General features: G+C 21.9%; 1 protein-coding gene across 14 annotated transcripts in view; it reads right to left on the reverse strand.

Moving 5' to 3' along the window:
• Positions 1-2,746: 2,746 nt before the first annotated feature.
• Pkn (serine/threonine-protein kinase N) overlaps positions 2,747-13,995 on the reverse strand; it is a 209,851-nt gene continuing 198,602 nt past the window's right edge. For all 14 annotated transcript variants that reach the window (XM_075311991.1, XM_075311992.1, XM_075311993.1 and 11 more), the window contains 6 exons: positions 12,008-12,619; positions 11,745-11,934; positions 9,305-9,486; positions 9,135-9,242; positions 5,553-5,693; positions 2,747-5,478 (listed from right to left, as the gene is read on the reverse strand). In XM_075311991.1, the coding sequence (XP_075168106.1) occupies positions 5,335-5,478; positions 5,553-5,693; positions 9,135-9,242; positions 9,305-9,486; positions 11,745-11,934; positions 12,008-12,619 (1,377 nt within the window). In that variant the 3' untranslated portion in view covers positions 2,747-5,334. The remainder of the gene's footprint in view (positions 5,479-5,552; positions 5,694-9,134; positions 9,243-9,304; positions 9,487-11,744; positions 11,935-12,007; positions 12,620-13,995) is intronic.

The following is a 13,995-nucleotide window of genomic DNA, read 5'->3' on the forward strand; positions in this document are numbered from 1 at the left end:
AAATTTCTATAGAAATACAATTTTGACAAAAATTTCTATAGAAATAAAATTTTGACAAAATTTTCTATAAAAATAAAATTTTGACAAAATTTTCCATAGAAATAAAATGTTGACAAAATTTTCTAAAGAAATAAAATTTTGACAAAATTTTCTAAAGAAATAAAATTTTGACAAAATTTTCTAAAGAAATAAAATTTTGACAAAATTTTCTAAAGAAATAAAATTTTGACAAAATTTTCTATAGGAATAAAATTTTCATAAAATTTTCTATAGAAATACAATTTTGACAAAATTTTCTATAGAAATAAAATTTTGACAAAATTTTCTAAAGAAATAAAATTTTGACAAAATTTTCTAAAGAAATAAAATTTTTACAAAACTTTTTATAAGATTAAATTTTGACAATATTTTATATAGAAATAAATTTTGAGAAAATTTTCTATAAAAATAAAATTTTGAGAAAATTGTCTATAGAAATAAAATTTTCAAAAATTTTTATATAGAAATAAAATTTTCAGAAAATTTTGTATAGAAATAAAATTTTGACAAAAATTTCTATAGAAATAAAATGTTGACAAAATTTTCTAAAGAAATAAAACTTTGAGAAAATTTTCTATAGAAATAAAATTTTGAGAAAATTTTCTATAGAAATAAGATTTTGAGAAAATTTTCTATAGATATAAAATTTCGAGAAAATTTTCTATAGAAATAAAATATTGATAAAATTTTCTAAAGAAATAAAATTTTGACAAAATTTTTTATAGCAGTAAAATTTTGAGAAAATTGTCTATAGAAATAAAATTTTGACAATAGAATTTATTTCTATAGAAAATTTTTCTATATTTTGACATTTTCTATAGAAATAAAATGTTGACAAAATTTTCCATAGAAATATAATTTTGACATAATTTTCTATAAAAATAAGAATTTGACAAAATTTTCTATAGAAATAAAATTTCTACAAAATATTCTATAAAAATAAAAATTTGACAAAATGTTCTATAAAAATAAAAATTTGACAACATTTTGACATAATTTTCTATAAAAATAAGAATTTGACAAAATTTTCTATTGAAATAAAATTTCTACAAAATATTCTATAAAAATAAAAATTTGACAAAATTTTCTATAGAAATAAAATTTTGATAAAAGTTTGACAAAATTTTCTATACTAAAATTTTGACAAAATTTCTATAGAAATACAATTTTGACAAAATTTCTATAGAAATACAATTTTGACAAAATTTTCTAAAGATAAAAAATTTTGAGAAAATTTTCCATAGAAATAAAATGTTGACAAAATTTTCTAAAGAAATAAAATTTTGACAAAATTTTCTTAGAAATAAAATTTTGACAAAATTTTCTATAGAAATAAAATGTTGAAAAAATTTTCTATAGAAATAAAATGTTGACAAAATTTTCTATAGAAATAAAATTTTAACAAAATTTTCTATAGAAATAAAATTTTAACAAAATTTTCTATAGAAATAAAATTTTAACAAAATTTTCTATAGAAAGAAAATTTTAACAAAATTTTCTATAGAAATAAAATTTTGAGAAAATTTTCTATAGAAATAAAATTTTGAGAAAATTTTCTATAGAAATAAAATTTTGAGAAAATGTCCTATAGTAATAAAATTTTGACAAAATTTTCTATAGAAATAAAATTTTCAAAAATTTTTATATAGAAATAAAATTTTCAAAAAAAATTCTATAGAAATATAATTTTGACAAAATTTTCTATAGAAAAAAAATTTTGACAAAATTTTCTATGGAAAAAAATTTTGAGAAAATTTTCTGTAGAAATAAAATTTTGATAAAATATTCTACAGAAATTTAGACAAAATTTTCTAAAGAAATAAAATTTTGATAAAATTTTCACAAAAGTTTCTAAAGGATTATTTCGACAATGATAATTTCGACAATATTTTATATAGAAATAAATTTTGAGAACATTTTCTATAGAAATACAATTTTGACAAAATTTTCTATAGAAATACAATTTTGACAAAATTTTCTATAGAAATAAAATTTTAACAAAATTTTCTATACAAATAAAATTTTGACAAAATTTTCTATAGAAATAAAAATTTGACAAAATTTTCTATAGAAATAAATTTTTGACAAAATTTTCTATAGAAATAAAATTTTGACAAAATTTTCTATAGAAATAAAAATTTGACAAAATTTTCTATAGAAATAAATTTTTGAGAAAATTTCTTATAGAAATAAAGTAATAAGTGTTGACCAAATTGTCTATAGAAATAAATTTAGACAAATTCTTTTACAAGAAAAGATTTTTTTTTTAATTTTCTATAGAAATAGAATTTTGACAACATTTTCTATAGAAATAAAACTTTAACAAGAGTATCTATATGACCAAATTGTCTATAGAAATACATTTTGACCAAAGTCTTTTATAAGAACAGAATTTTTATTAAATTTTCTATAGAAATAAAATTTTGATAACATTTTCTATTGAAATAAAATTTTGGAAAAATTTTCTATAGAAATTAAATTTTGACAAAATTTTCTATAAAAACAAAAATTTGACCAAATTTTCTATAGAAAAAAAATTTTTTTGATAAATTCTTCGATAAAATTTTGACAAAATTTTCTATAGAAATAAAATTTTCTTTAGAAATAAACATTTTGACCAAATTTTCTTTAGAAATAAAATTTTGACTTGTCAAGACAAGTGCGATCTCTGAAAAAAAAAACTAATAATAAAACACAAAAAACCAAATTAAATAATGATTATTTATTTATAGTGTCAACATTACTTATTAAATGTGTAAATGATTAAATAATAAAAACCTTAACACACTGTTCTGTTCTTTTCATCTTCTTTGTTTCTCCTTCGTTTAAACTTAATAGACAAAATATTTTAATTAAAAATTACAATTAATTAATGCGTTTTAGCAAAATATAAGGTAAATAAGAAAGAGTGTAAGCAACAAAATAATATTAAAATTAAACAATAATAGAGTAGAGTAGAGTGTTCACACTCGATACAATTAAATAATAATACAGAAAGCAAAAAATAAGATTAAATTATGTTATATCATATTGATGAATAAAAAAAACTACTTTGACTTTAGCAAAAGAAATCAATTGCGGTGATTTTTTTTTCTCTCTCTAATGTTAAATTTAATGAAAAATCTACTGTTTATGAAAAAACGACTACTAAAAAAATGAGCAAATAGTTGGTGGTTATTGAGGTTTATTTTCGTTATAGATTAGACAAACAGACCATACGTTTGTCGTAGTCGATTGGTGTGATATATATGGGGAAATATAGACTTAAGGAAGATGGATTATGTGTGTTCAAAAAATATCAAGATTCTGCCAAAGTATTGTGAAAAATTATCTAAACTCACTATTGCGAAAAAATTTTCGGAAAATGGAAATATTCAAATTTCTAGGCAAATTACCCATATTTACCCATATTTTATATTTAAAATGTTTTAATTTATTAATTTTCTTTTTATTCGACCTTTTATCAATATATAATGTTTTAAGATTTTTTTCTAAAATTCTTCTAGGTAAACTCCTTAGAGAACAATTCTCCCAGTCCCCTATCATAAACTCTTGGCAGCATCTTTCCATTTTTGTTTTGTAAAGTGTAATTTTGTTGTCGTCACACAATATCATATGGAGGGATAATAATTCATAATTATTTATCTACAAAGGTATAATGACTACATATTCTCCCGCAGAAGGGAAAGTCAATGAGTGTATAATGAAAATGGATAAGGGATTATAGAGGCAAGGATGGTTTTATGTTAGTTGGTAATGCTTAGAATTGTTAGTATATGATCATTTAATTTATGTTAATTTCCCTTTGAAATTTACATTCCCGATTTTTGTTTTTTACTTTACAAATAAATTTAATAGAATTTTTAATAGAATTATGTATGCATTTATATATCATTTGTTTTTCGTCAAAGGGTTTTAGGGAGAAGGAGTTCATAGTTTCCTTTTCTTGTATTAACTTCTATAATTTTTAAATGCTTATTTTAATTAAAAACTCTTTGTAATTGTAATTGTTGGTGTATTTCAGTAAAGACAAAATGTTTAACTCTCTTCTTCATTTAGGTTTTTATGTTTTTTTTTTTTATTGGCTTATCCAAAGAACCAATTTTATGTTAACGCTTATACACAATTTAAATGTGGTTGTTGTTTTTTTTTCTTTTATATATACGTTTTTTATAAATAAATTATTTTCCTCTAAGGTATACTGTATATATAGCTTGATTATAATTAATTACATATATAATTGATTTTGTTTGTTGGTATTTTAATTTTCTCAAGATTTTCTTTTTTTTTGTTTTTAAATTTTCATTATTTTATCAAAATAATATTAAAAGGCAACATGCTTGTTTGTTATTTTCCTGGATTTCTATTTTGTTTTCTAACTAAAGATATTTTTATGCTCAAAAGAAGCAACAAAAAATATATATTAAATTAATTAAAAAATACATTATCATCATCATCATTATCGCATGAAAAAAAATAGTGAAATAGTTACAACTTTTATTGTTGTTGTTGGTTGGTTTTTCTTTCCTAATAATGAAACTGAAACAATTATAAGGGATCATTAGCAATTAACAATTTATATAAATAATAAAAAAAAAAATAATTTACAAGTGCCCCCTCAATATGCATGCTGGTATATGTAGTGACAATGTGAAGGCATTAGTTTTATAATGGAAAATTCTTAGACACAGAAAAAAATCTAACCATAAACATTAATTGATATTTTTAAAATTTAAATTTAGTTAAAAAAATAATTTATTCAATTAAATAATTTTGTTTAAATTATTTTTTTAAGAAAATCTAAAATTAATTATTGGAATTTATTGAAACAATTAGTTTTTAATTGCCAGGTAATTAATAACATCATTATGACAAATATTAACAGTTTTATTTAAATATTAATTGGATAATTTGTTGATGAGAACAAAATCTTTAAAAAGGGAATTTTCAATTAAAAAAATATATATTTAAAATTCTACTTGACCAAGGTAACTGATTTGATCATAAAATGATTATAGAAATTATTTTCAATTTTCATCATTTAAACTTTAACTTTACATTTACTATTGACCACTTAATATATTTTAAACTATTTTTTTTCAGAAATTTTAATTAATGCAGATGACTGACTGGCATTTCCTCGTTCAATTAAAAATTAATTGGATCAATTGTACATTGACTGAAACAGACCCTATATTTTTCGTTTGTGTTGAGAATTTCCATTATAATATTGAGTTAGTTTTTTATATTGGTCATCATTGTTGTTATTATTTTTATTTTTGGGGATTGATGGCATTAAGACCAGTCTGCTGTATAGGTAAAATCTTGGAAGAACATTTGTTCATCATCAGTCAATAGGCGTGGTTCCTTTGGCGGTGTCAATTGTGGTTTTTCTGAAGTAAATTCTTCATCAAAATTGGATACATCTTCCAAATGGGTCTGGAAAACAAAGAGTAAATATATATATATTTCTTAAAATAAAATTCATTTAAATATATTAAAATTAATCTTACAATTGTGGGCACAAATGGTGGTTTGACTTTTCGTAATAGTAAATCATCCCAGACTATAGAGCGGAAGAAAGCTTGTTTCTTCACATCTTCAGCGTCTCGTTCTGATGATCCCAAACGTCTTTCGGGATTTTTTCGCAATAGCTAATAGAAAATAAAAGTAAAAAATAAAAAAAATAATTGTTAGTTTCTTTAGGAACTTTTGTAAAACAAAAAATTTTCAAAGGCCTCCTTGGCACGGTTGCCACTAGAGCAAAAATAATCTATCAAAATTTGAAGAAAATGCTACCAAAAAAACTATCAAAAAAATCGTATTTTGCAAAAAGCTATTTCTATAGAAAATTTTGTTGCTGCACAAAATTTTGTCAAAACTTTATTTTTATAGAAATTTTTTTCAAAATTTTATTTCTGTAGAAAATTTTGTCAAAACTTTATATGTAGAGAAAATTTTGTCAAAATTTTATTTCTATAGAAATTTTTTTGCAAAATGTTATTTCTATAAAATTTTGTCAAAATTTATATATATAGAAAAATTTTATTTCTATAGTAAACTTTGTCCAAATTTTATTTCTAAATTTTGTCAAAATTGTATTTCTATAGAAAATTTTGTCAAAATTTTTATGCTATAGATAATTTTTTCAAATTTTTTTTTGCTGTAGAAAATTTTTTCAAAATTTTTTTATAGAAAATTTTGTCAAAAATTTATTTGTACAGAAAATTTTGTCGAAATTTTATTTCTATAGAAATTTTTTTGCAAAATGTTATTTCTATAAAATTTTGTCAAAATTTATATATATAGAAAAATTTTATTTCTATAGTAAACTTTGTCCAAATTTTATTTCTAAATTTTGTCAAAATTGTATTTCTATAGAAAATTTTGTCAAAATTTTTATGCTATAGATAATTTTTTCAAATTTTTTTTTGCTGTAGAAAATTTTTTCAAAATTTTTTTATAGAAAATTTTGTCAAAAATTTATTTGTACAGAAAATTTTGTCGAAAGTTTATTTTTATAGAAAATTTTGTCAACATTTTATTTTTATATAGAAAATATTGTCAAAATTTTATTTCTATAGAAAATTTTGTCTAAATTTTATTTCTATAAAAAAATTTGTCAAAATTTTTATTTCTATAGAAAATTTTGTCAAAAATTTATTTATACAGAAAATTTTGTCAAAATTTTATTTTTATAGAAAATTTTGTCTAAATTTTATTTCTATAGAAAATTTTGTCCAAAGTTTATTTCTAAAAAAATTTTTGTCAAAAATTTTATTTCTATATAAAATTTTGTCAAAATTTTTATTCTATAGAAAATTTTGTCAAAATTTTATTTCTATAGAAAATTTTGTCTAAATTTTATTTCTATAGAAAATTTTGTCTAAATTTTATTTCTATAGAAAATTTTGTCCAAAGTTTATTTCTATAAAAAAATTTTTCAAAAATTTTACTTCTATAGAAAATTTTGTCAAAAATTATATTTCTACAGAAAATTTTGTCAAAATCTTATTTCAATAGAAAATTTTGTCAACATTTTATTTCTATAGAAAATTTTGTCAAAATCTTATTTCTATAGAAAATTTTGTCAAAAGTCTATTTCTATAGAACATTTTGTCAAAATTGTATTTCTATAGAAAATTCTTATTTCAATAGAAAATTTTGTCAAAATTTTATTTCTATCGAAAATTTTGTCAAAATCTTATTTCTATAGAAAATTTTGTCAAAATTTTGTTGCTATAGAACATTTTGTCAACATTTTTTTTGTTATAGAAAATTTTGTCAAAATTTTATTTCAATAGAAAATTTTGTCAAAATTTTATTTATATAGAAAATTTTGTCAAAAGTTTATTTCTATAAAAAAATGTCAAAAATTTTATTTCTATAGAAAATTTTGTCAAAATTTTATTTCAATAAAAAATTTTGTCAAAATTTTATTTCTATAGAAAATTTTGTAAAAATTTTATTTCTATAGAAAATTTTGTCAAAATTTTATTTCTATAAAAAAAATTTTCAAAAATTTTACTTCTATAGAAAATTTTGTCAAAAATTATATTTCTACAGAAAATTTTGTCAAAATTTTATTTCTATAGAAAATTTTGTCAAAATCTTATTTCTATAGAAAATTTTGTCAAAATTGTATTTCTATAGAAAATCCTTATTTCAATAGAAAATTTTGTCAAAATTTTATTTCTATAGAAAATTTTGTCAAAATCTTATTTCTATAGAAAATTTTGTCAAAATTTTATTGCTATAGAACATTTTGTCAACATTTTTTTTTGTTATAGAAAATTTTGTCAAAATTTTATTTCAATAGAAAATTTTGTCAAAATTTTATTTATATAGAAAATTTTGTCAAAAGTTTATTTCTATAAAAAAATGTCAAAAATTTTATTTCTATAGAAAATTTTGTCAAAATTTTATTTCAATAAAAAATTTTGTCAAAATTTTATTTCTATAGAAAATTTTGTAAAAATTTTATTTCTATAGAAAATTTTGTCAAAATTTTATTTCTACAAAAATGTTGTCAAAAAATTTATTTCTATAGAATATTTGTCAAAAATTGTATTTCTATAGAAAATTTTGTCAAAATTTTTATGCTATAGAAAATTTTGTCAAAATTTTATTTCTATAGAAAATTTGGCGAAATTTTATTTCTATAGAAAATTTTGACGAAATTTTATTTATATAGAAAATTTTGACGAAATTTTATTTATATAGAAAATTTTGAATTGAAACAATTATTTTTTAATTGCCAGGTAATTACTATAATCATAATGAGAAATATTAATTGGATCAATTAATTTGGTGATTGAAACAAAGATAACATAATTTGCTGATGGGAACAAAATCCTTAAAAAGTAAGTTTTCATTTAAAAAATATTTAAAATGAATTAAAATTCTAATTGACCAATTTTCGATAGACAATTATGTCAAAATTTTATTTTTATAAAAAATTTTGTCAAAATTGTATTTCTATGGAAAATTTTGTAAAAATTTTATTTCTATAGAAGGTTAGGTTAGGTGGCAGCCCGATGTATCAGGCTCACTTAGACTATTCAGTCCATTGTGTACATTGGTGAACTGCACTCTTATTACTGAGTGCTGCCCGATTGCATGTTAAGCTCAATGACAAGGGACCTACTTTTTATAGCCGAGTCCGGCGTTCCACATTGTAGTGAAACCACTTAGAGAAGCTTTGAAACACTCAGAAATGTCACCAGCATTACTGAGGTGGAATAATCCACCGCTGAAAACTTTTTGGCGTTAGGTCGAAGCAGGAATCGAACCCACGACCTTGTGTATACAAGACGGGCATGCTAACCATTGCACCACGGTGGTTTCTATAGAAAATTTTGTCAAAATTTTATTTTTATAGAAAATTTTGTCAAAATGTTATTTCTATAGAAAATTTTGTTTTGTTTTGACAAAATTATTTCCGTGGATGCTAGGACTTTACTATGACTGTTTCCTTGGTATATGGTACAAATTCTTCAAAACGAATTAATTCGATATCTTATATTTTCACAAACTAGAAATCATACTAGATTACTTCAGTAATCTACCTTGTTTAACATTTTCATGTAACTTACCCTTCTCATTATAGCAATGGCTTCCAGTGACAAGAATCTTGGATAACGTACTTCATCATTAACAATTGAGTCGAAGACCTCTTCTTCATCATCCCCAGGGAAAGGTGACTAAAATTTTAGATCGGTTAGTTATTAATTTTTTGAAATTCTAAAAAATATTGAAATCTTACCTCTCCCACCAACATTTCAAATATTAGTACACCCAAACCCCACCAATCTACAGCTCGTGTATATGAAGTTTCAGTTAATACTTCTGGCGCTAAAAATTCAGGGGTACCACAGAATGTTCCAGTACGATCACCAAAACCCATACCCTCTTTACACAAACCAAAATCAGCAATTTTAACATAACCTGTAAGAGAACAAAGGTAAAATGAAAGAAATGGCATAAGTATTATTGGGAGCCGACTTTTGATAGTGACCAACAATTGGGCTTTTAACGAAATAATCGCAAAGTCGAATTTGTTTCAAAAAGAATATAGATCTTTTTATGCTGATAATTCATCCAAAAGTCTTTACGTTGAAAGCATATAAATAAGCCGATCCATTACTGTCGGCGGGTATTGAAATTTATTTATTTTATTTGGCAAATGTTGAAATGTAGACTTTTACACCCATACGTTAGGTTAGGTATAGTGGCAGCCAGTTATTTCAGGCTTACCATATCCACTATTCTATAGAAATGAAATTTTGACAAAATTTTCTGTAGAAATGACATTTCGACGAAATTTTCTATAGAAATAAAATTTTGAAAAATTTTCTATAGAAACAAAATTTTTCAGAAAATTTTCGATCCAAATACAATGCTGACAAAATTGTCTATAGAAATAAAATTTTGAGAAAATTTTCTATAGGTATAAAATTTTATGAAAATTGTCTATAGAAATAAAATTTTGAGAAAATTTTCTATGGAAATAAACTTTGAAATTTTGAGAAAATTTCCTATAACAACAAAATGTTGACAAAATTTTCTATAGAAATAAAATTTTAAGAAAATTGACTATAGAAATAAAATGTTGAGAAAATTTTCTATGGAAATAAACTTTGAAATTTTGAGAAAATTTCCATTAACAACAAAATGTTGACAAAATTTTCTATAGAACTAAAATTTTTGAGATAATTTTCTATAGAAATACACTTTTGAGAATTTTTTTAGAAATAAAATTTTGAGAAAATTTTCTATAGAAATAAAATGTTTGAGAAATTTTTCGATCAAAATAAATTGTCTTTAGTAATACAATTTTGAGAAAATTTTCTCCTGAAATAAACTTTAGACATTTTGAGAAAATTTTCCTATAAAAACAAATTTGACAAAATTTTCTATAGAAATAAAATTTGAGAAAATTTTCTATAGAAATAAAATTTTGAGAAATTTTTTATAGAAATAAAATGTTTGAGAAATTTTTCGATCAAAATAAAATGTTGACAAAATTGTCTATAGAAATAAAATTTTGAGAAAATTTTCTATGGAAATAAAATTTGAAATTTTGAGAAAATTTCCTATAACAACAAATTTGACAAAATTTTCTATAGAAATAAAATTTGAGAAAATTTTCGATAGAAATAAAATTTTGAGAAAATTTTCTATAGAAATAAAATTTTGACAAAATTTTCTATAGAAATAAAATTTTGTCAAAATTTTCTATGGAAATAAAATTTTGACATTTTTTTATAGAAATAACATTTTGACAAAATTGTTTATAGAAATAAAGCTTTGTCAAAATTTTCTATAGAAATAAAATTTTGAGAAATTTTTTATAGAAATAAAATTTTGAGAAAATTTTTTATAGAAATACATTTTTGAGAAATTTTTTTATAAAATGTTTGAGAAATTTTTCGATCAAAATAAAATGTTGACAAAATTGTCTATAGAAATAAAATTTTGAGAAAATTTTTTATGGAAATAAAATTTGAAATTTTGAGAAAATTTCCTATAACAACAAATTTGACAAAATTTTCTATAGAAATAAAATTTGAGAAAATTTTCTATAGAAATAAAATTTTGAGAAAATTTTCTATAGAAATAAAATTTTGACAAAATTTTCTATAGAAATAAAATTTTGAGAAAATTGTCTATAGAAATAAAATTTTGTCAAAATTTTCTATGGAAATAAAATTTTAACATTTTTAATAAAAATAAAATTTTGCCAAAATTTTTTATAGAAATAACATTTTGACAAAATTGTCTATAGAAATAAAATTTTGAGGAAATTTTCTATGGAAATAAACTTTGAAATTTTGAGAAAATTTCCTATAACAACAAATTTGACAAAATTTTCTATAGAAATAAAATTTTGTCAAAATTTTCTATAGAAATAAAATTTTGTAAAAATTTCCAATAGAAGTAAAATTTTTTCAAAATTTTCTATACAAATAAAATTTTGCCAAAAATGTGTATAGAAATAATATTTTGACAAAATTTTTTATAGAAATAAAATTTTGACAAAATTGTTTATAGAATAAAAATTTGTCAAAATTTTCTATAGAAATAAAATTTTGTGAAAATTTTCTGTAGAAATAAATTTGAAAAGTTTTGGCAATGGAAAGATTTATTTTCGTTGAATTTTTTATATCCCTGCCTAAGACTGCACTTAAATACCAAATACTCACCATCTGTATCCAATAACAAATTATCCAACTTCAAATCACGATAGATGATTTTATTCTCATGCAAATACTGTAGACCCAATACAACACAGGCCGCATAGAAAACAGCACGGGGTTCGGTAAAGACATCCGTATGTATATGCATCATCAAATCACCACCAGCGGCATACTCCATAACAAAACACACATGTTGCTGTAGAGGAAAATAAAAAGAATTTTGTGAATTTTTTTTTTGAGTATTTTCAAAAAATTTACAAAATACTTACATCGGTCTGGAAACACGCATAGAGGTTAACCAAAAATGGATGACGCATTGCATTGGCCACTTCAAAAATGCGTTTTTCACTCAATAATGACTCGACCTCATCGCGAGCAATAATGTCACCCTTCTTTAAAGCTTTGATAGCATAGTATTGATTATTTGTCCGCAATTGGCACAAGATAACCTTGCCAAAGTGACCACGACCCAAAACGCTAAGCATGCGGAAGTTATCCATTGACAAGATGCCGGGTGGTGCGGTGACATTTTGTGAGTGACGCCTTGATTCATAGGCAGAATCACGATATTGTAGGCCTCGAGCCACATTACGCCTTGAATTCTGTTGTTGAGCCGCTGCAGCATTTTGAAGTTCAAATTGATTTTGATAGATCGGTTGCTGCTGCTGTTGATATACCGAAGGCTGTGGTGGCGGTTGTTGATGAGCATAGTTCTGACGTTGAGCAGGTTGTGGAAACTGTGGGGCATTTGCTTCACTGGCCGATGCATGGCCACCATATATAATGGGAGTTGGAGGTTCCTGTATAATAGGCGATGCTTGTGATGGATGCTGTTGGATGTTATTATTGCTGATGGACACATTGCTAAACTGTGGTATAACCTAATGGAGTTTGTTTGCCGTGTTGTTTTTTTGGGGGGGCAAATAGGGGAGAATAAATATGAAGGATTTTGAGAAATTAGTAAGCATTGGAAAATATTTTTGTTTGTTGTTTTTTTCTTATATGGAATAAATTTCTTATTAGAGTTTTCTATTAGTGCTATTTTGTATATTTAGTTTAGGTTAGTTTACATTTTGTTCATAGTTTTCATTCAATGATTATTTGTGATGATCTTTTTAAGGGAATTTGTGTTTTTGTTTTGATGCCGAATTTCAATTCTGTTTTTCCATTGGCAAATTTTCAAAGCTTAAATAAGGCTAGGGTTTAAAGAGAGATGTTTTGTGGGACGATTTCTAAGCGGATCTTTTAAGTAAAGGGAACTTTTGTAGTACTGAAAGCTAAAATTTACAAAATCCATAAAAAAAGTTTTATTAGAAACTTTTTTAAATGTATTCTTAATATTGGACAAAAGCTTGGGATTTGTGTGGTAAATTCTGGAAATTATATATTTTTTTTACAACAAAAGAAATGTTACTAAGAAATTGATAGAAAACTTTCAAGGATATATTTGACATAAATTTCCTAAAGTAGTGAAATTTTAACTAAATTTCTTAAAGAAATGAAATTTTCACAAAATTTGCTATAGAAATGAAATTTGGACAAAATTCCCTATAGAAATAAAATTTTGGCAAAATTTTCTATAGAAATGAAATTTTGAGAAAATTTTCTATACAAATGAAATTTTGAGAAAATTTCCTATAGAAATAAAATTTTGAGAAAATTTTCTATAGAAATGAAATTTTGAGAAAATTTCCTATAGAAATGAAATTTTGACAAAATTTCCTATAGAAATGAAATTTTCTGTAGAAATAAAATTTTGGCAAAATTGTTTATAGAAATAAAATTTTGAGAAAATTTTCTATAGAAGTGAAATTTTGACAAAATTTCCTATAGAAATGAAATTTTGACAAAATTTTCTATAGAAGTGAAATTTTGACAAAATTTTCTATAGAAGTGAAATTTTGACAAAATTTCCTATAGAAATGAAATTTTGACAAAAGTTTCTATAGAAATGAAATTTTGACAAAATTTCCTATAGAAATAAAATTTTGGTGAAGTTTTCTATAAAAATGAAATTGCGACAAAATTTTCTATAGAAATAAAATTTTGGCAAAATTATTTATAGAAATAAAATTTGGAGAAAATTTTCTATAGAAGTGAAATTTTGACAAAATTTCCTATAGAAGTGAAATTTTGATAAAATTTTCTATAGAAATGAAATTTTGACAAAATTTTCTATAGAAGTGAAATTTTGACAAAATTTCCGATAGAAATTAAATTTTGACAAAAGTTTCTATAGAAATGAAATTTTGACAAA

This window comes from Haematobia irritans, chromosome 5 (assembly GCF_050003625.1).
Source record: "Haematobia irritans isolate KBUSLIRL chromosome 5, ASM5000362v1, whole genome shotgun sequence".
Taxonomy (NCBI): domain Eukaryota; kingdom Metazoa; phylum Arthropoda; class Insecta; order Diptera; family Muscidae; genus Haematobia; species Haematobia irritans.